Source organism: Sycon ciliatum, chromosome 5 (genome assembly GCF_964019385.1).
Source record: "Sycon ciliatum chromosome 5, ocSycCili1.1, whole genome shotgun sequence".
NCBI classification, from domain to species: Eukaryota; Metazoa; Porifera; class Calcarea; order Leucosolenida; family Sycettidae; genus Sycon; species Sycon ciliatum.
In genome coordinates, this window is record NC_088647.1 from 4632249 (window position 1) to 4659147 (window position 26899).

The following is a 26899-nucleotide window of genomic DNA, read 5'->3' on the forward strand; positions in this document are numbered from 1 at the left end:
CACTGAGTCTGTTAGTGTTGGCGGAGTGTTGCAGCTTGCATATGCATGCGGAGCCTGATCACTGTGAATGTGTGATCAGTGATCACTATCTAGCGCCATCTTGCTTGGTGTTGAACGCGACGTCGATGCGTTGCACAGCTTGGGCCTTGGCTCGCCAACGCACAACACGCAACGACAGTCAGTTTGCAACAGTTCTTGCATCTCTTCATCTAGCTCGCCGTGCAAGTGTTTGTTGTTGAGGATTGTCGACCGCGTGTCTCGATACTCTGTCCTGGATCATTCGTAGAGAGCTCTTGACTATCTTGTGAGGCGAATTCTTTCCATACGTCTTTGTCTAGTTCAAGTGCAGCCATGTCGGCGGACGACCCTTTTGATGTGGAGGAACTTTTGGAAGCTCCTTACAAAAAGCAGGTAAGACAACAATCTCCCCTTGTTCAACAGTTGTGCACGCGTTACGGAACTAAGCGGGGGTTTGTTTTGTACAAGTGCAAACCGAATAATCATTCCCTGTTGAGTTGTAGTGTGGAAGACATACCGGTATTATGTTTGCTTGAGATGGCACGGCAAGATCAAGCACAGTTCACGGATTTTTTTGCCTTTCTTGTTTTTGATTTTGCACCAAAATACTTTTGCGAGGAGATGGTGTTACCGTACGGGTAGTTAGGAGGACACACTTGGCATGGCTTGACCCATGGGTTTCGTGATGAATTATGATGAATTATGATGAATGATGATTGCTGTTGTCATTTTGAGATCGTTTTGTTGCTGTCGAATGTTACACTGAAGTTTGTTCAACTATTAAATCCTGACTTGGTCAAAATTTCATTTTCCGTTGTAGACTTCATTGATACCTTCCATCAGCTCTAAGAGAAGCGGCCAAGGTGAACTGGGTCTGATCTCGTGGCACTGACAGTCACGTGGTATCTTGCTGCATGTATTGCTAGTTTGCTTTATGAAGCTTTTGTAGAGGTGTAGGTGGACTTGTGTGTTCTGACGAAGCAATTCTCTTTTTTGCACATGATCAGCCCACGAAGACATGTAGATCCTGACATGGTTCATTCGTCATTCATTCATTGTTTCGCCATAGTGTTCCTAACTGCTGCATGCCGGACTCACACCCCTGACCTCTCTTGCAATGTTGTCCTAGTTGAAGCACATAAGATAGGAGCCTCCTTCTCAGCTAGCTTTCCCCCAGTTCACTTGTTTGTGGGACATTTCAGACTGAGAATCAATTTTTTGCAAAGAGCACTGTCGATGTGTCTATTGAAATGGCGCAACTCATCAGTTTGGCGTTTGGGTGGCCTCAGGGTTCGTCAACACCTTGGACTCATCCCGGTGATGGCAAGATCTGGACGTTGCAAGTGCAAGCATCATGGCGAAGGACGGCATCCGGCGTATTATCTTCTTTGTTCTTGCTTTAGATTCGGACAGCTCGACCCTCGCAACTTGCCGCCGTCATTCGACCTGGTGTGCATGTTTTGCTTGTGCTTGCGTGAATGTGGCGTGTGTGTGTATGTTGATTTACTACTGAGGCTAATCTGGTATACCCCTGTGCATTCTCTGTATAGGACAACGGTGCCAATCGTTCAGGCTCGGGCACTGATGAGGAGGAGTATAGCCGCTCGCGCAGTCACAAAAAGAAGTAAGTGTTGCCAGTGTTTACTCATTGTCAGTACATTGTATTATCAAAAAAAAAGAAGCTCCAAAGGTAGCCTGGAGACTTCGTAATTGGTTCTCACTGCTCGTATTTGATATGGCGGATGTGTCTTAATTTACCATACGTGCACACTCTATAGAGAGAAATGGTTTTGTGTTGTCTTCTGTTGGCTGCAGACACCGTCATAGACACAGTGACGATGAGGGATCTGACCGAGAGGCAAGGTAAGAGCAATCTACTTTTACGTATTTTGATCTCTCCAAGAACCCGAGATGTGACAGTTCCGATAATTTGAACATGCCTGTCCCATCGATTGGGTTGATGCTTGTATGCACAGACAACAAAGCTGTATACATGAATATACCATTGCACTTGATCTGTGCCTAGAAATATTCTAAAAAATAAATATTTTTTAGTCTTGCCCGAACCTCTTGAACCTTTCTGGTACAAGTACAGTACTTGCCTGCCCCCCGGTTATACGTATTGTTTGTAGGACAACGTTGGCGATGGAGTTCTAATGTAGTCAACTCCCTCTAACTTGTAATTAATAGTTTTCTTCATTCTTTTCTTGTTCACAGCAAGAAGAGAGATCGAGAGCGACGTCGCAGTCGCAGCCGTGATCGACATGAGTCACGCGGATCTCATCGAGATAGCCACCGCGAAAGACAAGATCGCGACCGAGATAGCCATCGAGATCGTGACGAGGACCGGTACAGAGAGAGAGACTACCGTGATCGAGGTAGCCGCAGCAGAGGCAATGACCGTTACAGAGACCGCGGCAGTGGCCGTGACCGCCATGATGACAGGCATCGTGATCAGTAAGTTTTAAGTTTAATGTGTATGTATTTGGGGCTAGACAGGTACTGTGTAACCCGTTATTATCAGTGTGATTTTATCTTTGCTAGAGAACCCAGACACCTAATTTTAAATTACACCTGAAAGGCGCTATAGCTAGCAGTGTAGGGAGATGTTGATCACCTTGTTCTAATTTACACTTTAAACCCACAGGGCCTTGAATACCAAAATCCGAGGGCACCTGCCGTTGGGTGGCGTACGGTAGGGCTTTTACTATCTCATCCCGCTACAAACCCAACTATACCCCTCTGTGGCACTCCATGTATTCTGTGTGTAGTATCTACATCCAGGGGTTGGTCTTTTCAACTTTCTCTCTTCACCTTATAACAGATGTGTGTGCGTGTTGATTTATTCTGGACTTTGCCTATCTTGTTATTGCCCTTATTTTCTCAGTGATGATGACAAGAAGCGCGAGCGCACGAAACGCCGTGAGTTCCTCAAGGATGCTGAAAAGCTGACCCCCGAGGAACGTGACATTCGCACGGTGTTCTGCATGCAGCTAGCTAAGGGTATTCGCGAGGAGGACCTAGAGGATTTCTTTTCCCCAGCTGGTACTGTGGTCGATGTTCGGCTTATCTCAGATAGGAACTCGCGTCGTTCAAAGGGCATTGCCTACGTAGAGTTCAAGACACCGGACTCTCTTCCAAAGGTGAGTGGTGATTATTCTGAAGTGGTATTTCCCTTGCAATCACCGCCGTCACTGTGTTTTACTAGGCAGTTACTGTCAACCAGTACACGCATCTAGGTTTGAATTGCCAGACTTGCTCGATTTGGGTTAATGATTGCCCGCATCCCATGCATAACTTGTGTCTGGGTACTACTGCTTCACTCTGCGTTAAATGATCTTTTACTTTTGCTTTGCAACAGGCTATTAGCATGACCGGTCAACGAGTCAAGGCTGTCCCGATTATTGTCCAGGCCACCCAATCGGAAAAGAACAGGTGAGAACATGGCGATATAGCAATGCAGTTGCCGTCCTATTTCATTCTTCACCAGAACGTTCTGTTTATGTTCTTGCTTTTATTACAAACCGAAGACTAGCATTGCTGCTTTGGGCAGAATCCCCGCGCCTCATTGCTGTCTTTGTTTTCTTGCTGCCCACTCACTAACTCCACTGTACTTCTGCCCTCTCCATCAGACTGGCAGCAGCTGCGCAGACACTCCAGAAACCGCCTGGTGTCACTCGTCTCTATGTCGGCAATCTGCATCAAAACATCAATGATGAAATGCTCTCTGCAGTCTTTCAGCCGTTCGGACAGGTGAGATGCCATGTTGATCTTCTCGCTGGTGTTGTACTGCTTCGTGTATGAACGATGACAAATGTTCCTTCCTTGAAGAGTATCTTGCTATCTTGGGTTGAAATGGGCATACTGTGTTTGTGTGCTTTACTTATTACAGGTGGAGGGTTGCAAGGTACAGAATGATGATGACGGACAGTCGAGAGGATATGCCTTCGTCACGGTACGCTCCTATTTACTGTTGTGTTGTTGTGTTTGTTTGGCTTTTCTAGCTTCTGGAGTTATCCTTTTCGTCCTCCTTGTGTTTTGCTGGCTGGATACAATTTTGTCACCAATTGCTCCTGGTTGCTGTTTTTTGGCTTTCGGGCTGCTGGAGATATCTGTTTCATTTCCTATCCTTGTGTTTTACCACTGCATGCCTTTTCCTCATTTGTCTGCCAATATGACTTTGTGTTATACAGTTCAAGAGTGTCGAAAGTGCGAAACAAGCCATGGATCAGCTCAACGGTTTTGAACTGGTTGGTCGTCCTATCAAAGTCACCTATGGTGCAGAGGATCCGACTCAAGTCAGCACTCCTGTTGTATCAGAGAGCACGTCATTGGATGTCTCTCGTGCGGCTCTCATGGCCAAGTATGCTGCTAACCCAAGCGCTGCAGCAGCAATGCTGCCCACCCCAACTCCGTCACCTCTCCTCCCCAATCCGCTTTCATCAATGCCCGGTCTTGGAGCTCCGGCGGCTCTGGGTGCATCGGCAGGTCTTGGAACGTTCAGTCTGCAAGGCCTGGGTGGTTTGGGAGGTCTGGCTGGTGCTGCTGGATTGACGTCTGGTCTTCAAGCGACTATGCCGGCAGTCGCAGCTGCGCCCACAGCGCCAGCACCGTGCTTCAACTTGCAGAATATGTTTGATCCGGCGAAGTAAGTTGTTTTCACGGTATCCTTTCTTCTTTACTGAGCTTGTGCTTGAAGTACCCAAGATCTTCTTGATGTGGAGCTGTGCTGTGTTTGTGCCCAATTGCAGCGTTGCACTTCTGCTGCAGCATGTATGTCTGTTATTTTGAAATGCGGTCTCTTGCTCTGACTTGATCTTTTCAGGGAGATTGATGATGGTTGGCAACAAGAGATCAAGGATGATGTCTTGGAGGAAGCAACAAAGTTTGGCGATGTTATTCATATTCATGTTGATGACAAATCTCCGGTGAGTTTCGGTGTGGCCTATGGTTATGTATTAGAACTTCTATTTTCTATGTAAAAGTTTCTTCACAATTCCTCAAGTATCGCCGAAGTTGCACGAACATCTTCTTCACAGAAGTTTCTTTCCTTATAAATAAGGTTCAACTTACTTGTCTGTGCCTTGAATTTTTGGTCGAGCTTTTGACCTCTTGCTTGGATAATTATTGTCTTCCCTCTTATTTCCTTCTCTGTGTTATGTGTTCGCAGCAAGGCTTGGTATATGTGAAGTGCCGTGACGGACAAGTCTCTGCCAATGCCATGAAGAGTCTTCATGGTCGATTCTTTGCTGGTAAGGATTCTGTGCAACTGTTCACGTTGATGCCATTCCGTTCTGGGCATGAGATTCCAAGGTGTTCTTTATCATATTCCATAGTGTTGTGGATATAATTATAGGGAAAAACGGTTTCAGAGCAGACTCGCTGTCTTCCCATTCACTCTGCAAAACTCGAACTCATTTCTCAATCAATTTTTACAATGTTTCGGCAAAATTGCCCTCATCAGGTATGCAAACAAGTCTGTTCTGAAACCTTTTTTCCTATGAATGAAGCTGCAGGAAGCCTCACCACTGCTACTAAGGATATAATTATGTTGCTGTAACCTGCATGTATCTTATGTTATTCATGTTTCTTTTGCATGTGCCTTCATGTACTGCAGGAAAGCAAATTATTGCTACTCCTGTTCCCGAATTCCAGTATCACGCCTTGTTCCCTGCCGCCCTTGGTGCGTTCACGCCGATCAAGTCAAGTCGGTAGCGTCTGCCTCCAGGCTATACTGTTTCTCTTCAGCTGTGTTATGCTGTACATATGCTCCGCTACCTGCTGGCTGTTTTGTACTTTTTAGCGATGTGTTCCGTTGACCTGTATGCTGCATCGTTTTCGAATGTCATCTTTATGCCATCATTCTCATGAAATCCACCTTTCTGTACATCCAAACTCCCCTTTGTTTTAATCTTAAATTGTCATACTTACCGACGCATGTAGTCGTGTGCCTCATATATCCAAGCCCCTTTTCATGAAATTTAGCTTTTGTTGGCTTTCTTTGGGCCTGCTCTCTCCCCCTCTTCTCGTTAAAGCACCTTTGCGTTGATAATGTCTCGTCTTCCAGGTATTTCAAGTATTCGTATGAAATATTAGTGTTCAGTGATTAATATACAGTTCTATTCCCAATTAGGCTTGCATGTGTACATGTATGTCACATCAGACACTTCTCAGGATCTGCCTTTGGCTTCTTTTGTACTTTCTGCATAGAAGCACCAAATTCTTTCCTTTGGTTTGATTGGCTTGGCCATACGTCATCATGGCATTCAGAGTCGTAGAATAGTTTACAACTCCCTGGTGGCATTCTGATGCCCCAGCTCTCATGCATGTCTAGCCTAAGTGTTCCTCACGTTTCTTGCGGACACCGGTACAGTCAGTCACGTTGGTTGATCTGGACTTGGTGATTGTAGGCCTGAGACAAGCCACACAGTTTCATGTTTGTTTGTTTACTTCAACTTGGAGTCTTGAAGCTATAATAAATACACTGTATTTGACGACTCCTTGCTACTACGACACGACCTGCTGCAATGTTGCGATGTTCAATGTCGAACGGCGCGGGTCATAACTTGATAAGCCTCGATTCCTGATGGGTTGACTTTTGGGCCTATATCTTATATCAGGAGTACATGGTTTTCATGTACTCTTGCTTATATCAAGAGTGCTTATATAGTATAATTATTATAATGTAATCATTTCTTGTTTTTCGGGTCCTGGCTTGAATGAAGCGGAATTTACTGTACCAGCTTTTCATGAAGACCAAAAAAAGTAGCCCAGCCATTCTAATAATAACCACAAGAAACAATAATAACAGTTCGACTTTTCGTCTGTGACGCTCCTGGACCATCCCTAAAAACAGGAAGTACAGTAACATGAAATCTGTAAATAAATAATATCTTGCTAAATTTCAACTCAAGTCGTGTTACCAAGAGTACATGGGGTTATGTACTCATGGTGTTACTGTTAGCCATTCTGTGAGTTATCATGGGAAGCAAACTAGTTACTTGCTATTAAAAAAGAAAAAAAGTACGATTCGGCTTCCGGTATTTGTAATGCACACAGCATGCATATGCCGGCAGCTGCGCAGTACATAATCACTGGCGGTGCACAAAAACACTGCAACATACCGAAAATCAGAAGTAATAGTTGCATGCAGTTCGCAAAATAAACGGACCCATCGCATATGGCCGGCCAGCCCAACTGGTTGGCAGCTCTGCTCGAAGATTCGGAAGAAGAAAAGGTCATGGTAGAGGGGACGGTTTCAAATAGGACACCGGTTGCAAACCGGAACGGACTCAATATTCACTTTCTCTCTTGGTATTTTGATTAGAAAACATATGTCACAGTGAGACTACTATGTGTTATACTCCGAGCCAAAATTTCATGGCTCTGCGATGACCAGAAGCGCCATATCAAGCAGGTGAGTTTTTGACGTGTTGCTTCGCACTGCGACTTGAGTTTTACGACTTTCGAAAAATCAACTTCTTGTCGCAGGTAAACAGCGGCTCGCCTCTCGCCAATAAAGCACCGCATACCAATCAAAACTAATGGAAGCACACACAAGGCTTATTGTTACTCTGTACTGGCCGTCGTGGAGCGATAGCAATTACCTAATTTCAGACCCAGAGTGAATTTGACGTGCACTCTAAAACGTGTCCGGTTTGGAGCCACCTCTGATTTGAACTTTTTTGAAGCGAAAAATTGGGCAACTTGGAGGCAATGGGTCAACACAAAGGAGTGGCTCAGTTCGATTGACTCTGGCCCCAGAGCAAACTTCAACATGCCAGTTTCCTTCCACAAACATATTTCGAGTGAAAAATCAACGCTGATGATCTGTTTGGGTCTATACAAATTTGGCTGTCAAAACGTCCCGGTATCGAGCCGTCTCCTCTACTACACAAAGTCATGTAGCAGTGTAGATCTACCGGTAGGTGGACGCACACACCAGCTTGACAGTTGTGCTGGTGCATGATCACGGAATAATAATAGTCTTTAGAGAGGTTCTGCACAACGAAAGTTCGAACGAAGTTTCGCGACAGGCCTTGCGAAAGTGTGTACGAATTTTCGCACGAACTTTGTGTTCTGCACATTTTCGTAGTTTGCACGCGCCAAGTGCACGTACGACATGACCCAATCTCACGAAACTTCCTACGAAAGTTCATTTCGCGTTCCCTGCAAGTTTCGCGTCCAAAGTTGCGAAAGTTCGTGCGAAGTTTCTCACTTCGTGACGTAGAGCGAAAGTTCGTACACATTTTCGTTTTGCAGAACCTCTCTTTTATTTCAGGAATGATGATCCTTGACAGGGCCATCTTCAACGGTATGGTGTTGTGAAGTGTGGCCTGTGGACTCCCTGAGCTATGAGAAGCCACAAAAAGCGCTGGAGCTGTATTCGCAGCAGTGATATGCGTGGTAGGGTGGGGCTCTCACCAAGATCAAGAGTCCGTAAAGGAACCCCCCACTAATTTGTCGACGGCCGCTCATCACTCCAGAGAAGCCGCCGTCCAGACTCCTGCTAGATTGCCATAGCCTACAGTAGGCATAGTGGGAAAAGTCCTGGAAAGAGAAGGTAAATCCACCATGATCTATTATATCGTCTACACATCAATCATTGCATGTGCACCACCGGTTGCCACATTGTCCACATGCGCAGACTCGAACTCGGTCACGCTTGCATCGAGGTCAAAGGTTATGACCTGAACTGAACGATTCTCGCAACTCAAGTCGTTCTGAGCTGCACTGACTCACGCATTCTACAGGCGTGGCCCATATTTCCGCCACATCATTTACCAGTGGCAGTGATTATGGAACTCACTGACATGATGACATTACCACTGCTAAACACCACTGTTGCCGTACCACGGTGTTGTTGCCGGGTTCAACAGATCGAACAGCTAGCTATTCATGGTCGCTCATTTTGGCATGGCTGAACGTTTCTTTCCGAGGCTCTAGATCTACCTGCAAAAGGTAGGCATGGAAGAACATTGTTACAGGTTTACAAAAGAAGAAGAAAGATCTGTGGAGTTGTTGGTTGTGTGTGGGGAGCGACGCTGAAAGTGGTGCACAAGTAAGTTGCCAGTAGGAAGTGATCAGTTGACGAGTGGTGGCAGCAGTAGTAATGGCACTTTTGCTCGGTTGGATACTAATTATCTATTGCCTTTCATCGCAAAACACATTTCTTCTGGCGGGAGCGTTTTCTGGAGTATATTGGAAGCAGGCTTTACTGAATGCTACGTACCCAAGCAGCCAGGCGACCTATGTCGCTGCATTCTACAGCCAGGATAGCTTGATCCCGACAACCAGGACGCACGATATAACGATCGCAGAGTATCAACTGGTGGAATACACAGCTTTGAATGGCTTGTGCAACACAAGTGTGGACCATGCATCCCTAGACTGGCCTGGGGCAGAAATAGAGAGGCCCTTTGCCATTCTGATGCAATACAACGAGTGCAGCATTGAGGTTGCCACAATGGAAGCAGAACAGCTTGGTGCTGGTGTTGCACTGGTTTACAGTCCTGGACCTGTTTCAACTGGATTCTCGCCAGATGTCGATAACCCATTGCGAGTGCTGAGCCCATCCAACCGCAGGATACAGACAATTGGCATATCGAGAAAAATCGGAGTCTACATGAGCAGTGTTTTAGCACAGGACCAAACGCTGAATGTGACGATTGAGCCCCGTGCGGACTACATTCCGCAAGCCCAGCAACTGCAGCATGCCATGTTTCTTCAGCTGAGCTTCTGCGTTGTGGCACTGAGCCTACTGGCCATAGCTATTCTTATGTATGCCAAGCTGCACATCCAGACCCGTCAAGTGACACTGAATCAGGTGAGAGAGAGAGAGACATACAGAGACAGAGACAGACAGACAGACAGACAGACAGACAGACAGACAGACAGACAGACAGACAGACAGACAGACAGACAGACAGACAGACAGACAGACAGACAGACAGAGAGAGAGAGAGAGAGAGAGAGAGAGAGAGAGAGAGAGAGAGAGAGAGAGAGAGAGAGAGAGAGAGAGAGAGAGAGAGAGAGATAGAGATAGAGGAGCATAGTGACGATCTACACGCAGTCTTTACCAGGCAGGGGGGGGGGGGGGGGGGTGTTGGAGAATACTCCGACTTTATTAGCAGTACAGGATTTCGGACAATCGAAGCTTAGTTACCATGGTTACTCCAGTGTCTTAAAACGTCGATAAGTACATGTACACCGGTGCATGAAACCTGCATTGCATCGTATCCTCATATGTGCATGATGCAGTTGGGAAAGGTGCAAATAATGAGGAACAATGGGTCAAATTCAACTGATATACAATTCTCTTTGAGGCCAGTGGTTTGATCGTTCGGGTATGTTCAGAAGAATGCAGTAACTAGTGGAGATAGTGAATACATACTTTTGAAGTACAACGTACTCTAGTAGGTGAACTGCTCAGGCTTTTTGTGGCCCAGGCCATACATAGAGTAGGGCCTATCTGCAGCCACTTGTGCACTGCAGCTGGTTAGGCTGTCAGGACCGCCGGAAGCAGTTTTCGATTGATCCGGTAGTATCATAGCCTTTTCATGATACTATGTGTATGATCCAGCAGATGCACATTCCCTCCACAGTAGGAAACACGTGCTGGCAGCCAAAAAGTTGGTCCGGTGATAACCTGACCAGGGCCTGGCTGTAGACCTGCATTGGAGGCCTGTATTGCTGCTGCATTGCCATAGTGGAGTGAGGTGTGAACTTCTTTTTTTTAATGCACTGCTGTTGGTTCTAACTCTGAGTTTTGTGTGTCGTTTTGAACCACTGACAGAGGTCCAGAGCAGATCAAGCCAGAGAAAGAATAGACGAACTGCCAGAGAGAACACTTGATGAATCCATAATGGATGTAAGTCGCAAGATGACTTTCGCATCAGCCATTTCTCCTCTTTTCAACACTGCTCTATCAAAACATAGATGGAGCAACCGGGCTGGCTGGTGAAGCGCTTGCTGAACCTTTTCTTCATGCACCAGCCAATATACATGTAGATAGATATACAAAGAAGTGAAGAAATTGTTAGCATGCACTATGGGGATTGGTTGGACCAGATTGGGTCGGCCAGATCAGCTACGGCGGCCGGGTCAGCTACGGTTGGCTGGGCAGATTTGGTTGACTGGACCAATTCCAGGGCGTGCTAAAACAAATCACGGTTCGTGTGAGACTTGGCTGGAGGGTGTGCTAAGTGCCTGCCATTTCCAGCCGCCTCTGCTAGTATATGTGTGCTTATCTGCAATATCATTTGTCAGATATATTTCTCGACATGCAGTGGGGGCTTGGCCTGCCTGTAGACTGCTCAGACTTGATCCAAATGATCCCCGAGTGCAGTGTTTTGCAGTGTCAACCCGAACGCATGCACAACCTTGGTCTCCGACCACCACACCATGATCCCAAAACGGTGCAGAAATACGGCCAGCGTTTTCCCGGTCCAACACGAGGCTATCCATATATGCACATAGATACCTAAAGAAATCAATGACATCATCGGAGCAAGGATGCGGCTAGCGAACGAAGTCAAGAAATTTAAGTTGATGTGGTTTGGCCATGTTACGAGACATGATGTTTTCTCCAAGCCCTTCCTGCAAGGATCAACTCCTGGATCTCGACCGAGAGGAAGGCCCGCGACATCATGGATTTCTAACATTAAAAGTTGGACGGGTCTTCCCTTGCATGCTCTCTCTCATGCAGCACACAATAGAGTTGGATTCAGAGACATCATTCACAATTCTCTCGCTGATTAATGCCTCTACGATCACCTTGTGATTATGAGTTATACATACATACATACATACATACATACATATGTTGACTGGAGACACATACATACATACCTAACTTGTAAAATGGGATCGCATAGCTCCAGGAGGGGATCCTGAAGGCGATCGATTTCTGAAGTTTTCACTTTAAAAGTTTATATTCGTTTTGTTTAAAAGCCTACATGTGGGGTAGGTAGGAATAACTTTTGCTATTGCTGATCCCAGTCAACATTACTTGAGGACTATAGCAACATGTGCTATTTTAAATACTTACTATATAATTATACTACTTATAGTATAGACTCGGATGGAGAGCCAATGATTAATTTAAAATAAAGAAAAGGACCAAGGAACTACAAGTTACAATGTCCACTAACACTAAAAGTAACTGGTGGTGTTAGTGGACATTATAGCGTAACTTGTAGTTCCTTGGTCCTTTTCTTTATTATAAACTTATTATAGTCCCCAAGTGTTTCATCCAGCACTTTACAAAAAAATGTTTGCTTGTCCCTTTTCAGTCAGAACAAGAATCCAGGTTACTACTACATTACAATTATCCAATTGTCCATAGATTTATTAGTGTACATGTACATACCTGTTAGGGTGAACGGCCTCTCATTGTACCTCCCACCAGTGACTACTAGTGATCAACAAGAGAGTTGTTGTCTTGCTTCTCCTTGTTTGCATGCCTCCAGGATGAGGAATATGCCACCTGTGTGGTGTGCATAGATAATCTGGAGAGTGGAGACACGATACGAACCCTTCCTTGCAAGTAAGCTCTGAATATGCCTGCACACGGCAATGCTTATTACTACCATCTTATTACAAGTAGTGTAACAGTTATACAATGCGCCAGACTTATCCAACTCACAGTGCACACAACCAGGAAATTCATTTCTACTCTTCCCTGCTGCACCCCCCCCCCCCCCTCCCTCTCTCTCTCTCTCTCTCTCTCTCTCTCTCTCTCTCTGTGGGTGCTTAGCGATTGATTCAAAGACAAATCTAGGGGGGGGGGGGGGGGTCAATGGAGTATGGCTGTCGTCGGGGGCTGTTTATCCTGGACGATAGGCCCTTCCGATTTCTCTCCCGATCTCATGTACATCCCACGTACACCACACCCAGAGGACTGATTACTTTAGTAGTCTTACTCCAAGGAGAGTCTCAAGAAAAAGGCAAGGAACACAAGAACCAGAATGTGTACAAATGCACGCATGCGTGCTGGGTCGCAACCTGCGCAGTCCGCATGCACAACAAATGCACACCGCCCGCGGACCCAGCACACACGTTCTAAAAGGGGCACGGACAACAAATGCTATGGGTGCAATTAAGTAGCCATACTGTAACAATTGGGAAGTGGTACTGTGCTCCAGAGTACGCTCATCCCAGTGCGGTTCAACTGTCCCGGCTGTTTGTTCAGAACCTGGCCTGTTCGTGTTGTTTTCTGGACCTATCTATGCGTGCAGTCATGTTTTCCACAAGGACTGCATCGACCGGTGGCTGATAGCTCGGCAGACGTGTCCACTTTGCAAGTACAACATCCTCAGCGGGGTAAGCTGCACTAGTCTAGGGCACTGTACAGTAGTCCAGTAATCAATACATTCGGTACATTCACATTTGCCAAGGGCTGAAGAATCTCAGCAGGTTTTGACTACAATAATTATATGGCTGTCTTGGTGGCGTGTTCAACATGTATACAAGTACACTAGAACTTTGGAAGAACAATTTTTAAATTATGCTCCGGGCGACATTCACATTGATATGTGCACTGTGGAGTTGAAGCTCTGATGTGCGTTTTCCAATTCACCTGACTATGTCTAGACGATAGAGGAAGATGAAGAAATGGATGTGCAGGATGCAGCGGCAGAGATAGCACTCGGTAACATGCCGGACAGCGTGCTGGAAGAAGCAGCTGCCCTGCCTCTACCGCCGTCACGCTTATCTCGATTCCTGGACAGCAGCCTGCAGCGCGAACGAATGGTAAGCTCGCGGGCAGCGTCTGTGTTACAGTCGGGGCAGCGGACACACACCGCTACGCCCGAGTTTGCAAACGCTTCCTCTGCTTCAAACAACCTGAACGATTCTTTAGTAAGTCCATCTCTGCTTCCTAGCATTGAGCAAGCTGAGCAAAGTGGATGTTCACGAGCACCGGACGATGCTAGTCAATCATCAATGTCAACCCACTCTCTCACCCTGAGACCGGATGTAAGAATAGCTCAGCCGAACATGTCCAACTCCTGGAGAACTGCATTCAGCAGCAACAGTGGTAAGGGTGTGTGCTCGTATAATATGTGTATCTTGCTGAATGTGTGTGTACATGCGTATGTGTGTACGCGCATGTGTGTGTATGCGCATGTGTGTGTACGCGCATGTGTGCGTGCATGTGGTGTTGTGATCTCGAACTCGTCAGTCACTGAACTGATTTTATTGTAAAGAAGACACGAACTTATAGAGTGTGAAGAAGAGTGTAGCAGGATAGAGAGCCGTGGAAGGAGAGCCGATGGACAGCTGGATAGTGTATCAATAAGAGCACTAGGGGAAGGCTAGACAGTCTGTCTCTAGACATCAATAGGTATTGTACGAAAGGCCAGTCAATAGTGCTAAAGAGTGAAGTCAACCACAACACAGACAATAGCTTCAGACAATCATGACAGGCATGATACGGATGATATAACATGTGGTACCAGTGTCTGCTTCCATCAACGTAGCAGGCATTGCTGTCTAGACTGGTTATCCCAGCAAGTGTAAGGTGTGCATAGGTACTGGTAACTGTTTTTACCATTCTGTTCCGATATTTTCTGCGTGGTGTAGACCAGGTCACTGATGTGTGCATTGGAGGTTGAGTCACATGGCTTTGCAAGTTATGTGCGTTGGGCAGCTACCTGGCGCAAGCCTGGATCCATTTCATTCAGATCTTGGCCGCGATCATTGTTATAAGGGGAAAATGGGTGGGCGTACATCCAGTGCATTTGCAGATTGGTGTGCTGCTCTTGTGACGAGCATACTGTGAAACATGTAATTTTAGGTGCATCAAAATTTCGGTGCTAGGGACCTGCCAGGTTTCAGGTGTAATTTAGAGTTAGGTGACCAGCATTCCCTTCACATACAGTGTATACTCTGGTGCCTAAGGTGTAATCTAAATTTAGGTGCTGGTTTTCACTACCGAAATCACCGAAATTAAAGTTACACCGAAATATCGTGTTTTACAGTACATGGTACATGGTGTGCGTAGAGGTGGCGTGTATGTGTAGGCGTGCTTGAGTTCAGTATCAGCCATGCAGTTGTAGTCCTGTCATGGGTTATATTTCACGCCAACTGTCTACACACAAACTGCTTTTTTGTTGCTATTCTGAACTAGCCACTAAGTACTCTAACAGTCCTTCTTCACTGTCAAATGTTGCAAAGATCTTGTCCAAATTCAACCAGGAGTCAACATAGTTACTAGTGGAGCTTTGCAGTGCATTCACAACTCCACTACCTAGTCAAACAATAAGAAAGTAACTTTTGGTTTTGTTGCAGTCTCGAGGATCCTTGAAGTACGGAACGAGTAAACCGTGGCACTACACTGTGCCGAACTAGCAACTAGCCACTACCGACTGCTTTGCTATGCGCCGCGACGCTTTCACATATGCAACTTGACTGGGACTAGTTGCGCTACATGTACCGGTACCTTCCCTGTCCACTACCAGTGACTGCTCTTTCTTGTCCCAAGGTTGATTTTCTACCCGCAACTAGCGGCTATGATGTAGAAAACAAATGGCCGATCAAAGCTCTTTCTTGTCGATTTTGTATGATTTCAAGCGAGCCAAGCATTTTCAAAGCAGCCAACCATCTCTGGTTCCTTTGATATTGCCTCTACTGACCCCAGTTCATCGAGCAGTTGACTGCACACGGTGAAGGCAGTTCAAGTGAAAAGCATAACACGATTTTCTTCAATGCCGCCTTGAGAATGCTCTCCACACCATTTGAAGGAGAGCGGAATAGTGCAATAAGTAATGATAGCATTGTGATTTGGGAGTTGGGTAGGCTGCGTTCCCGACGTATCGACTCTTTAGACGGAGTCCATGTATGTGATCCCATGGTCACACACCTCCAAGCAAGGATCACCTGCCGTTAGTGATCACTTTTATGTGGACCCAGAGGTGATCGCCAGATACCAGTTTTTCCGGGGGATACTAGCACTTGTATATTTTGGGAATGTAATGATTCCTGGTACGGGTATTTGCTTAAACCGGAGTACAACATATGAGCACACAGCAGCACAAGCACCAGCAGCACAAGCAGAAGCAGGAAGTGGACATTCTCTGACACCATCGTTTCTCAAGGTCATGGCCCACAGCAGACAGCATGCAATGCACCGATAACCAATCTCAAGGTCATGGCCCACAGCAGACAGCATGCAATGCACCGATAACCAATCTCAAGGTCATGGCCCACACCAGACAGCATGCAATGCACCGGTAACCAATCTCAAGGTCATGGCCCACAGCAGACAGCATGCAATGCACCGATAACCAATCTCAAGGTCATGGCCCACAGCAGACAGCATGCAATGCACCGATAACCAATCTCAAGATCATGGCCCACAGCAGACAGCATGCAATGCACCGGTAACCAATCTCAAGGTCATGGCCCACAGCAGACAGCATGCAATGCACCGATAACCAATCTCAAGGTCATGGCCCACAGCAGACAGCATGCAATGCACCGGTAACCAATCTCAAGGTCATGGCCCACAGCAGACAGCATGCAATGCACCGTGACCGATAACCAATGGTTTCAGGACATACTGTATACTGGTTTGCTGACCGCCGACCTGGTCGTTGTGGATTCCTGCACTCAAATACCGTTGTGTAAGAGTAACTGTTGAAAGACTCACCAGCAAGAAAGTGGCAGTGATAGGCTGCCAACATTTGACATGATATAAGTTAACATGCTGCTAACACATCAAGGAGAATTCAAGAGTCATCATCACAAACTTGCTGCAGGGATGGTTAAAAAGCTGCTTGATTTTATTCCGAGTTATTAACAAACAAAAGGGTATTACAAAGCACTGTGGCAACGTAACATGGTCACAATACAGTAAGCCCTTTATTCAAACCAGACACCTAAAAACTCGACTATGTGCAATATATAATTTATATCAAGTCAATGGAGATGGGGTGTGACACGGTCATTGTGTCTTGGGTCCATTCCTGAAGACATCCATGTATCTTATAACAAAAGTCCATGACTGGAGTGGTGTTGAATCAAGACTAATCCATGCGGCCTGTTTAACAAACAGTATTTAGCTGAATGGAAGAGCGTCCACAGCTATACGGTAGCCTGAAGAGTACTCTTTGACGGACCGACGGCGCTGCAGACTGGTCGTAGTTGATCGAGAAGACCGCCGGAGTGGCTGACTGGAGTATCTCCTCAGTCGTGGAGCACCGCGCTCCGTGTCGCTGCTGGCGTGATCGCTTCCAGTCCCATGGACAGCCGCTCCAGTTGGATTCTGAGCCAGTGTTGTCGCCGGACTACGCTGTATGCACAGGGGGTCTGCAATAGATGCCCTGCGAGCAGTCTGTCGCACAGAGCCGCTTGGACCGGCAATGCCCGTACTGCGTCTTCGTCGTGCTGGAGCCTGTGTGCCGCCGGGGGTAGTAAGTGCGGCGGCTGGTCGATGCGGTTGGATTTGGAGAGTGTGAAGAAGTCCTTGAGCGTCGTTCAGCGCCTGTGCCTGGTGAGCATCACGGTGCACTTCTCGACTGGTACTGCCACCCTGCTGCTGCTGTTGAGGTTGCAGCTGTCTGCGTGTTGACTCCATGTCTGAGGAGCTGCACGAACTAAGGCGTGCCCATACCGAGTTCTTTGAGGGCGGCCGGCGTCGACGCGATTGCTTTCTCTCACTCTCCAATTTCACCGTCGCCAGCTGCAGTTTGCTGATGGCGCGCACTCTCGCCTGCAGTGCAAGAAAGTCAGGATCGTTCGGCGGGTCTCGGATTGCGTACGGATCGCCATACGGGAAATGAGGCCTGGGACCTGTCGGCGCGGCCTTCGGATTCGTGATAGCTATCCTGCAGAGGGTGAGATAGATGATCAGGGTGGGTGGGAAGAGGGCATTGGTTTAGAATGGCACCACAAGTGTTTGTAATGCAGTCCAGTACATTAGCACATGCACTGTAACTTTAGTAGCTTGGTGTGGAGAGCACGGAGCTCGACACAGTCCAGCCATGAAAGTGAATAGCCCGGCAAAGGATTGGGATGTACGTGCTTGTACATGTGCCATCTGTTGCTGGCTAGACAGGCCTTGGTGTATTCACTGTACCGATAAGCGATGTATAAGCCAGGGAGGAGTTAAATTCTCATTTTTTAAAATTAAATTAAATACATTTTTGTCTCCGTTCCCAAGGGAACTCACAACTGCTGTTAACATCTGCAGTGCACAGTATAGGTTTTAGCAAAGAACCTGACTAACCGCTTCGGCTGGCTGGCCGTGAGCTTCGGTTGACTCCATGTACTTGGTGCACCACGGAAACGTGTCTTGGTCATTTCTGGGAGACCGGTGCCTTTGGACGGCAATGAAGAGCCAGATGCTTCTGCTGGGGCCGTGCGCGGTGAATGTGCCGCCGCTCCACGAGATGGCTGCACAGATGCCATATGAGGTGATTGCACAGATGCCATATGAGGTGATCGCATAGATGCCATATGAGGTGTTTGCACAGATGCCATATGAGGTGATTGCACAGATGCCATATGAGGTGATTGCACAGATGCCATATGAGGTGATTGCACAGTTCCTGCACGATGATGTGATTGATCAGCTGCTGTGTGGGGTGATTGGACGGCTGCCATATGAGACGACTGCACTGTTGCTGTACGAGACGATAGTGCCGCTGCCAGCGTATTTACGTGTGCTGGCACCGTCTGCTCATTGATTGTTGTGGGAAGCGCGAGAAACTGACGCCGCCCCGGCAACAAACCCGGCGCGGGTCCTGCTGGCACCCGAGGCGGTGATACTTGTCCAGAAGTCCTAACGCATAGCTCTGAGGATGATGGCTCGCCTTGTGTTACCATGCCAATGCTCCTGCTTGGCCTCAGCATCTGCTGCGAGCTATATGCCTGTTGGGAGAACAAAACGAATCAACAAAGAAAAAGTATAGGACTCGTTGTGTGCAGTATCCACACATGTGGAAGAGTACATGTATTGGAGTGTGGATATACTAAAACGGTAAGCACCAGCTTTCGACCTGTTTATCAATAAAGCAATTCCACTTCCACCACATGCGCTCTCTGGAGTGTGCAGATGACTCATCAATCCAGGTGCGATATTCAACCAACTATACTAGGTAGGGAGTATATAGTAGTAAACTACCAGTACTCCTTGATACTACAAGTAGGTGTAAGTTACTCACCCGCTGCGCTTGCACATCAAATGCCGATGACGGTGGTGATGTTGTTCCAGGGTCACTTTGCGACGCTGCGGCTGCATCTCGTCTCCTGCTTCTCAGCCGATCGCGTGGGTTGCCAGCTGGCTGCAAATTGGATTGAACAGAATCTCACGTGAGGGTCACGGCAGCTTCATGCATATCGAGTTCAACCCAGCAGGTGGATGTCGTATTCCACTTGGGTCTTTTGAATGCAGTCAGCCACAGGCAGTTCCAGCTAAGGTTCATGCAGTCACCACCCCAACATCATCCCATTAGCTGTGTCCTCCACCGACGGCAAGGTCCAAAATATAGGAAAAGAGTCCTCGCGACTTGCCACATAATGAGGTAATATGGCATTGAGTGTGACGGTGGCTGATGCAGATCGGATGGAAACGAATATGGCATGTAGTCTGCGGCAATGGATATTTTAATGCATTCTTTCATGATTGGCATGCGTTGAACAGATCACCGGAGCATCTTAGCAACCAGAGCCGGACTGTTGTCCTCGATGTGGCAAGGTGTGTTTGACCCTGCTGAGAGCTGCACACTTCCCCAGATCCAAGCACTCCTGTCTACTTGGTAACATTTGGATTTCTCAGGCTGGGCCCGGCACAAAATAGCTGGCAGTCCAGGGAAAAATGACGGCAAGATTGTTGAAAATTTATAAGCAAAACGTGTCAGGTATGTTACCTGCAGGCAAGCAGCATGGCTACGTTACGAGAGCCTGGTCCCCAACATGCCCGTGAGCTGAGAGAGTTATTGCTTGCAATCTGATTTGATCGCACCATGCATGCATGCAGAGATCTGACTGCACGTTGTCGTCAAAGAAATCCAATGTTGCGTTCGGGTACAACAAAGAACACTGGTTTGTGACAACTAACTTGACACAACCCTCGAGAAGTTGAGGCAGGATTTCTTGAGCGGCATCTGCTCTGATCATTTCTTATGCCACGTTATGTAAAAAAAAACTAAAAAAACCATACCCACTGGATTTCAACACCGGTGGAGGATGGTGTGGACGGGAATACTGGTCCAGCTGTGGAAAAAGATGTAAGCACACACCAGACACATCCATGTACCCTGTGTAATTTGTCCAAGGCAGTGTCATGTTCATAGTGCAGCCGGCGTCCTGCATCCGTGTACACTGTAGCAGCCATGTACACTGCAGCAGCCATGTACAGTGTCACAGCCGTGTACACTGTAGTACACTATTAGTCTGTAGCAGCCATGTACAGTGTAGCAGCCATGTACAGTATGGTAGGTATGCAACGCATTCAAATGGTAGCAATTGCAGTAGGCACACTATCGCCATAGACAGTCCGTGGAACTTCAATTCATGTGGAGCAACAGAGATAATGATTTGGATCGCCGTCTGCCATTTCGGTTCGGATATCTGTTGTTCACGGTCGTCACCGACACGGTTTCTGCTGTTAAATGCAGTGCATTACAGACTGTCCAACCTCTCCATCCTCAGCAGGACAGTCCTGCTCAGGACCAAGACATGCTTACACAAGAGACAGTTGTCTTTGTATGCTTTATCAGTTTATGTATATCTGAGCTGCTTTGGTCTCCGGAACAGTGGCGACTCTATGAGGTTGGACAGCCTGCATTCAGTTATCCTAGACTCCGGTGCATGTATCGGAACTGACTCAGGAGTAGACCTACATGTACACACAGCTGAGCATTCCAATTATTTTTAAATTCTACACCAGTGAGCATACTGGCTGTTGCTGGCCTTACCGCATGCTTGTGAACTTGCTCGGCTTGCTGCTGAAGGCAGCAAACTGGACGGGTGACTGGTAGTGGCAGCAGGGGCCGCCCGACTCTGCACTTGCCTACCCGGAGGCGATTTTCTCTGCTTGGGTAGCATGGTGCCGATGATTCACGTACTTGAGAACTCTGCAAAAGTCAACAGGCAGACCCTCTATGCTGTAGTCACAGTGTGTGGACAAAGGTCGGTGCCAACGAGGAAAGCAATGTTTTTGACTTTTTGTCCATTCTCCCGCAAAGCGCGTTATGCCGGCCTGCACTAGCCTAGGTCTCGACTGCAACAAAATCTCATTCTACCTTACGACTGGCGTGTCGCCACAAACAACACTCTTCTCTCCCTCAAGACAGCGAAGCAAGCGAAGAACTAAAGTTTACTTTGTGTAACTGTAAAGTGTAAGACAGTGTAAGTCAACGACTCGCGACTATTTCTCGTGACGACATCTTTACGTACGTAGAACATAATCTACAGCTGGCTGCGCCAGTCCCTTTTTTGAAAGACGAGGCGAAAAGGTTTACGCCACGTTCGCTTCGCACCTTTTTCGATCTTCTTCGATCGAATGGAGCCGGAGGTGTATGTAATGAGGTATCACGCACCAAAACAGACCGTCATAATGCCACCATGTGCAAGTAAAGACGTAACGTTTCCACATTGGCCGGATCGCGGACTGATGATATGAATCGGAAGTTATGGTGGTAGTCTTTCTAACTACGCCTGGCCAGGCGACATCACATTCAGCCTCATAACATTGGGCTTCAAGGGAGTCTAGCCTTACCTTGATAGCACGCCTCGTGGTTGTGTTTCCCTCCAACCATTGTGACACCAGCTTTGGACGCGACTTCAACCAATCGACGCAACACTGACATGGAATGGGTATCTGAGCATCTTTTTCAAGCCAAGGTAGGATCATGTCTGCTAGTGCTAGTCCCGGGGCTCCTCTGGTTCTTCACTTCATATCGACGTCCAGTCTCTGTTTACACTCGTGCCGCTAGCTACTGTGCAATGTCTTGTGACAACATGCCAACACTGTACTTGCTGACCCTGCTCGTTGATTGACAAGCCAAACCTACATGATTATGATGTAGGCTCAACTTACTTCAAGAGACGTGCAATGCCCTCCGAATCCCACTCCCAGGCTGTCTATTTGTCCAGCCATGACCAGTATGGGACTGTGGAGACTGGGCTCGTCGTAACTAGCTTTATAGCTGTCACTTCATGGGGAAAGTTCTGACTGCTTAGCTCCACGTCAATTGCTAAGCAACATTGACAAGTGACAACTAGACCAGGCCATCTGGTGTGTATAGTGTGATGATACTGTTATTAGTACACACGACTGGTTTCACATTGCCTATTGCAGTACTGGTGCCGGCCACAGACTGCGACAATGACACCTGACATAACCATTGCTTGGTATTATCATTCTCAGGGCCGGAGGCAGCTTCCGCGGAGCGGTGAGGCGAAGGGCCATCTTTAAGGGGGGTCTGGGGGCCCTCCCCCCGAAAAATGTTGGAAGTTAGATGGCAAATCCTGCACTCTGGGCGACTCCCTGTACAAAATCATGCATCGAAACTTTTCCTCCCCGGTTTTGGACGTTCCACGTGGACCGACTTTTTGGGAAGTTGGTACGGCCATGGCCGTACCGGCCATACCAGTGGCGCCGGCCCTGATTCTAGCCACTCTGTCACGTGAGAACTTATGCGTGGATGTGTTGTGTGTACATGTATACGTGTGTGTGTGTGTGTGTGTGTGTGTGTGTTTATGCGCGCTCGCATGTGTCGGTGCCGTGGTGGCTTTCTGCTGCAGCTGTACCCGAGGTCATATCACCCAATCGGAGAATGACGGACTACTCACCGAATCGAACGTCAGTGTCAATGCTCACACGGATGTTCACCAGCGCCGTGGGCCATCGACATCGCAACCATGGTGAACATGTGCCGCTGAGCGGCTGTAGTGATGAGAGCGAGCAGACAGCCAGGGAGGTTGTTGAGATGATATAACCTGTGCAGAGTCAGCAGACTTCAACTATGACGATAGCCGCTAGGAGTAGGGTAGCTCCAACTGGCTGGCTTCACTCCCTGACAAACCGCAAATGCTGTCCGCGTGACAGTCTGCTTTGGGTGATAAAGCCATGCGCCAGCTACTAATAATTGTTAGGATAGACCAAGCTCTGTGCCGGATAGACTCGTGACGGCTAATAGCACCTCATGAGAAGCTGGCTCTTCTAGTGGTACTAGTCATAACTTCACTCGCTACAAGTGTTGGCTCGGCAACAACCGGGTGTACCGCCCTGCACCTCTGCATGTTAACAGCAATATCCTGAAACAGGCAGCTGTGTCCACGTGACCCGGCGAACCGCAAGGATCAGGCAAGGCTAGACTTGCCGTGCTGTTTGCCGCAGTCACAATTTTCTCTGCCCACTGCGTATGGCAGGCTGGCTATTTGCTTTAAAACTTGACATGCGCATTTGTACGATGTTTATCATATTGAAACTATGTGTAGGATTCATTATCAGACTATTCTATCGTTAGCCGGAGTAGGAGTATTCATATTCCACTTCCTTATCACTGGTAAGGCCAATATCAATTGCTATCCTGGTTTGACCTGCACGTGGGTCGCAGTGCGGAACATGACTGTAGTACCCCCCCCCCCCCCCCTCTCACTGCTAATGACCAGGTCTCAAATTCAGTTTGGCACACCATGATAGGTGACCTAACCCATCTGTGGCGGTGTGCATTCATGCAGGGGTGTGCATGTGCACACACAGTGCACATGGATACGAACACACACACACACACACACCAAAATCCTGCTCGAGCAAGCACAAAGCCCGCACGTTATACATGGATGTTCAAAGAACTAAACTTCAACTTTAGTCTGAAGTAAAGACAGTACTTGTAGCACGATATCAGTAGCCTCCCACGGAATAATCTGCATTCGCTAAAACGGCACTAGAAAGTTGACAATAATTGCTGTGCGGCAGTAGAAGGCACGTTATTGAGCACAATCACATGTACTGGGGCTGCGAGAAACTGCAATCATTTTATTATCAGATTGAAGACTGTATACTGTAGTTTGTGCATGGTGCGGACAATAGACTTTGTCATTCAACTAGTCTAGGCATCGATCTGTTCTACCCCGAACACCACAGGGCTGTTGGACAAAACTTGCAGTCATAACACCTAGAGATGATTTACCTTGCTAGTCTGAGTGATGCTGAAAGCATCCAGGGTTAAGTCAAGTCAAGACTGCATTTCCTGAATAATTATAACTATTCGGTGCCGCATCAATCTGATCAAGCTGAAAGGTGGACAACCATTGCAGGCAAGCCAATCTCTATTTTGCCTCCTGGCAGGAACGTTGAAACATGTACTGAAGCATACACAGGAGTATCACTGCATATTTCATCAACATAGAGCACATTGCGGTGAAGAAGAGACTTTGTTTGTTTTTGTAGTCAGGAAACGGTGTCAATCCAATTGTGTTTTGGCGGCGGGATGTTAGATGAGGTCAAACAGTGACTCAAGGGTAATATGAATGACCCATTGTGCCATGACTGCTTGTCACACACCTCGCTTCCGGGATAGTGTTAGAATAGATCCGATGTCCTTACGGTGCATGACTTGGGCAGTTTGACGGCGGCATTCAAGGCTGCATGGATCACAAATCACGTCCGAGGCTTCCTATGCCAGCCGGGCTCCCTCCTCGGTGCGATTCCTTTACCTGGTTCTGCCGCCGCCATGGTGTAGCTCTTGCTCTTGACAGGGCTTGCTGCTGCTGCTGCTGCCGCAGTCTCTGCTGGTGGTATGCAGCACTTGCAGTCGGGATCGATCTTGCCCTTGGCTACACAGTCACACTTGCCAGCCTCCAGCACCAGTTCCCATTGCCACATATCGTCAAGCTTGGGCTTCTTGGCCATGCACACCTGCATGAACAGCGTCCGCATGTTCTCATGGTTTGGCATATCCCCGTAGTCGAGACTGTAGCAATAGTTCATGTACGCCAGGTACTCATTGGGCATGTCCTTGCACAGTGTTTCCGGCGTGGCCTTCATTTTAGCCTCGAGCACCATGTCGCCTCTAACGCGTGCGAACATCGCATTGACGCCTGCCCAAGGAAGAGTTCCCGTGCTCATGTAGATAGCCGAGTAGCCGTAGGACACGAGGTCATCACGCATACTGTAGAAGTAGCCTAGCTGTATGAACTTGCTGGCGTAGCGCAGTGTGCCGGCCATGCCGTGAGCGTTGCGCAGCGGGTCGCTCCGCTTGCCGCCCGGGTTGGGAAACGGAGTGTCCTTGCGCACCCATTTCTTGCCAATGCCAAAGTCCACCAAGTACAGCTGGTCGGATTGGCTGTATGTTTGTCCCATTAGTATGTTGTCGGGCTTGACGTCTCGATGCACAATGCCTTTCTTGTGCACGTCACCTAAACGCTCCATCATCTGCACGCTCAGGCGTGCAACGCTAATGGCCGGAAAATACGGATGCCACGGCGCGTTCGTCTTGTAATACGTCATCAGATCCCTTAAGCTCGGGCCGAGCAACTGCGTTACCATCACGTGAATGTTTTTGTTGGTGCCATCCCAAAATAGCTTGGGAATGCCCGTGGTACCCGCTAATTGTCCCAGCATCGACACTTCAACGCTCAAGCAGCCGCGAACGTAGATGTCCTGCACCTTCATAGCGACTGTCTCTCTAGTATACGTTGCACGACCCTGATACACGGTGCCGAAGTGACCGTGACCGATGACAGTTTCCGCAACGTACGCCTTGCCTGGCCCGCAAAACATGCCCACGTGTCCCGTCAGTGCTTCCTTTACAATCTCCTTGCCCTTGGTCGCCGAGATGGTCTCCCAATCTTCTTTCAGGTCCCTCCGTTCGCTCCACTTGCTGGCCATAGTTTGATACCGGTCGAGGGACGAGCGAAATAAACATCAGTGAACACCTGGTTCGACCTAGGCGGAGTTGCACATCCGCTCCAAACCAGCTTCGTGGCAGTATGGCCGGCAAGAAAGGCTCTCTTCTTTCGCTGCCCGACGCATTCGTCGACTTTTTGCCCGCGTCTGATCAAGACTCAGCTTCTCAAGAGTGACGGTGCACGATGTTGTCCGAGTACATAGTCATCACTTACTTGCATGCTTAGCGGTTGCACGGCATCTATAGTAGTAATATTTCTAAGGCCACCTAGTCCGTTGTTTCGGGTCACTTCACTCATCCGTACCAGGGTCGCGTCGGTCGGTCGGGTTTATTTTATATTTTATTTTATTTTTAATATTGGTTACGTCCATGTGCATACATGTACATGTACATCGAATAGCTTTTGTCCATTATCTAGCCAGTCGATCAAATCTGACTGTACTCTGGAGTGTAGACAATCCAGCGCAGTCATTGTCCCATCAGATCCAGGTCCCCTCCAGCTCCTCCAGGACCAGATCTTGGCCTCGCTGGCAAACGAGTCTGACGAGCAGCTCTCACCTTGAAAACTTCTGTAAATAGCGACAAGGTGGCGGAGCTGATGCTGTTTCAGGACCGATTGCGGATCGGAGATAGAAGACAAGTACAACGTCGTCACCAGGCGCTGCATCCTGTCATTTGGCTAGCCATGGCTGCTTCTGAGGTCGATACCTGGACTGCTAGTATTAGGGTCGCGTGTGTACATAGTCTACTAGTACAGTAGTACTACTACTACTAGTACTAGCAAGAGTACATAAACCTACTACTATACTACTAGTAAGAGTACAATAACCCCATTTTTGGGTTATGTACTCTTGCTACTAGTACATGTACTAGTACTAGTAGTAGCAAGAGTACATAGACCTTTAATAGCTTTATGACATAAAGGTTTATTGTAGATAAATATGGTGGTAAAGACACACCTGGCAATATGGCGGTAAACACACGCCTGCCCACACACGCTCTCTAGGCTGCAAAGTTCT

General features: G+C 47.7%; 4 protein-coding genes across 5 annotated transcripts; 2 read left to right on the top strand and 2 right to left on the bottom strand.

The window, feature by feature from the left end:
- The first annotated feature begins 122 nt into the window (after positions 1 to 122).
- Positions 123 to 6512, top strand: LOC135817268 (RNA-binding protein 39-like). Its single transcript, XM_065330416.1, has 12 exons — positions 123 to 411; positions 1569 to 1642; positions 1834 to 1881; positions 2236 to 2475; positions 2906 to 3161; positions 3380 to 3453; positions 3651 to 3771; positions 3911 to 3973; positions 4212 to 4666; positions 4844 to 4946; positions 5189 to 5270; positions 5636 to 6512. Exons 1-12 carry the CDS (start codon positions 352 to 354, stop codon positions 5731 to 5733), a joined length of 1674 nt encoding a protein of 557 aa, XP_065186488.1. The 5' UTR covers positions 123 to 351; the 3' UTR covers positions 5734 to 6512.
- A 2335-nt stretch (positions 6513 to 8847) lies between these two features.
- On the top strand, positions 8848 to 23772 carry LOC135817269 (E3 ubiquitin-protein ligase RNF149-like). The gene is made up of 6 exons (XM_065330417.1): positions 8848 to 9844; positions 10814 to 10888; positions 12489 to 12565; positions 13257 to 13341; positions 13612 to 14056; positions 22771 to 23772. The coding sequence occupies exons 1-6, from the start codon at positions 9131 to 9133 to the stop codon at positions 22962 to 22964; spliced, it is 1590 nt and encodes a 529-aa protein (XP_065186489.1). The 5' UTR covers positions 8848 to 9130; the 3' UTR covers positions 22965 to 23772.
- LOC135817266 (uncharacterized) lies at positions 16588 to 21922 on the bottom strand. 2 transcript variants are annotated; one of them, XM_065330412.1, is made up of 6 exons: positions 21743 to 21922; positions 20940 to 21098; positions 20183 to 20235; positions 19185 to 19304; positions 18248 to 18891; positions 16588 to 17846 (listed from the first exon to the last, which is right to left on the bottom strand). In XM_065330412.1, the coding sequence occupies exons 2-6, from the start codon at positions 21067 to 21069 to the stop codon at positions 17078 to 17080; spliced, it is 1716 nt and encodes a 571-aa protein (XP_065186484.1). In that variant the 5' UTR covers positions 21070 to 21098; positions 21743 to 21922; the 3' UTR covers positions 16588 to 17077. The 2 variants fall into 2 exon arrangements, with proteins under 2 accessions (XP_065186484.1, XP_065186485.1); XM_065330413.1 differs by lacking the exon at positions 21743 to 21922 and having other exon boundaries at positions 20940 to 21531.
- On the bottom strand, positions 23772 to 26420 carry LOC135817270 (casein kinase I-like). Its single transcript, XM_065330418.1, has one exon. It carries the CDS (start codon positions 25859 to 25861, stop codon positions 24632 to 24634), a length of 1230 nt encoding a protein of 409 aa, XP_065186490.1. The 5' UTR covers positions 25862 to 26420; the 3' UTR covers positions 23772 to 24631.
- Positions 26421 to 26899: the final 479 nt, after the last annotated feature.

Bases quoted from the DNA above. Each gene is read 5' to 3' on its own strand.
- LOC135817266 (XM_065330412.1), bottom strand. From the start codon at position 21,069: ATGCTACCCAAGCAGAGAAAATCGCCTCCGGGTAGGCAAGTGCAGAGT. The intron at 19,305-20,182 runs GTATGGTTTTTT...TCCAATTTGCAG, and splicing joins CCGGTGTTGAAATCCAGTGG to CCAGCTGGCAACCCACGCGA. The intron at 17,847-18,247 runs GTTAGTCAGGTT...CACCCTCTGCAG, and splicing joins ACGGCCAGCCAGCCGAAGCG to GATAGCTATCACGAATCCGA.
- LOC135817268 (XM_065330416.1), top strand. From the start codon at position 352: ATGTCGGCGGACGACCCTTTTGATGTGGAGGAACTTTTGGAAGCTCCT. The intron at 1,643-1,833 runs GTAAGTGTTGCC...TGTTGGCTGCAG, and splicing joins TCGCGCAGTCACAAAAAGAA to ACACCGTCATAGACACAGTG. The intron at 3,974-4,211 runs GTACGCTCCTAT...TGTGTTATACAG, and splicing joins GAGGATATGCCTTCGTCACG to TTCAAGAGTGTCGAAAGTGC.
- LOC135817269 (XM_065330417.1), top strand. From the start codon at position 9,131: ATGGCACTTTTGCTCGGTTGGATACTAATTATCTATTGCCTTTCATCG. The intron at 12,566-13,256 runs GTAAGCTCTGAA...CTATGCGTGCAG, and splicing joins ATACGAACCCTTCCTTGCAA to TCATGTTTTCCACAAGGACT. The intron at 13,342-13,611 runs GTAAGCTGCACT...GACTATGTCTAG, and splicing joins AGTACAACATCCTCAGCGGG to ACGATAGAGGAAGATGAAGA.
- LOC135817270 (XM_065330418.1), bottom strand. From the start codon at position 25,861: ATGGCCAGCAAGTGGAGCGAACGGAGGGACCTGAAAGAAGATTGGGAG.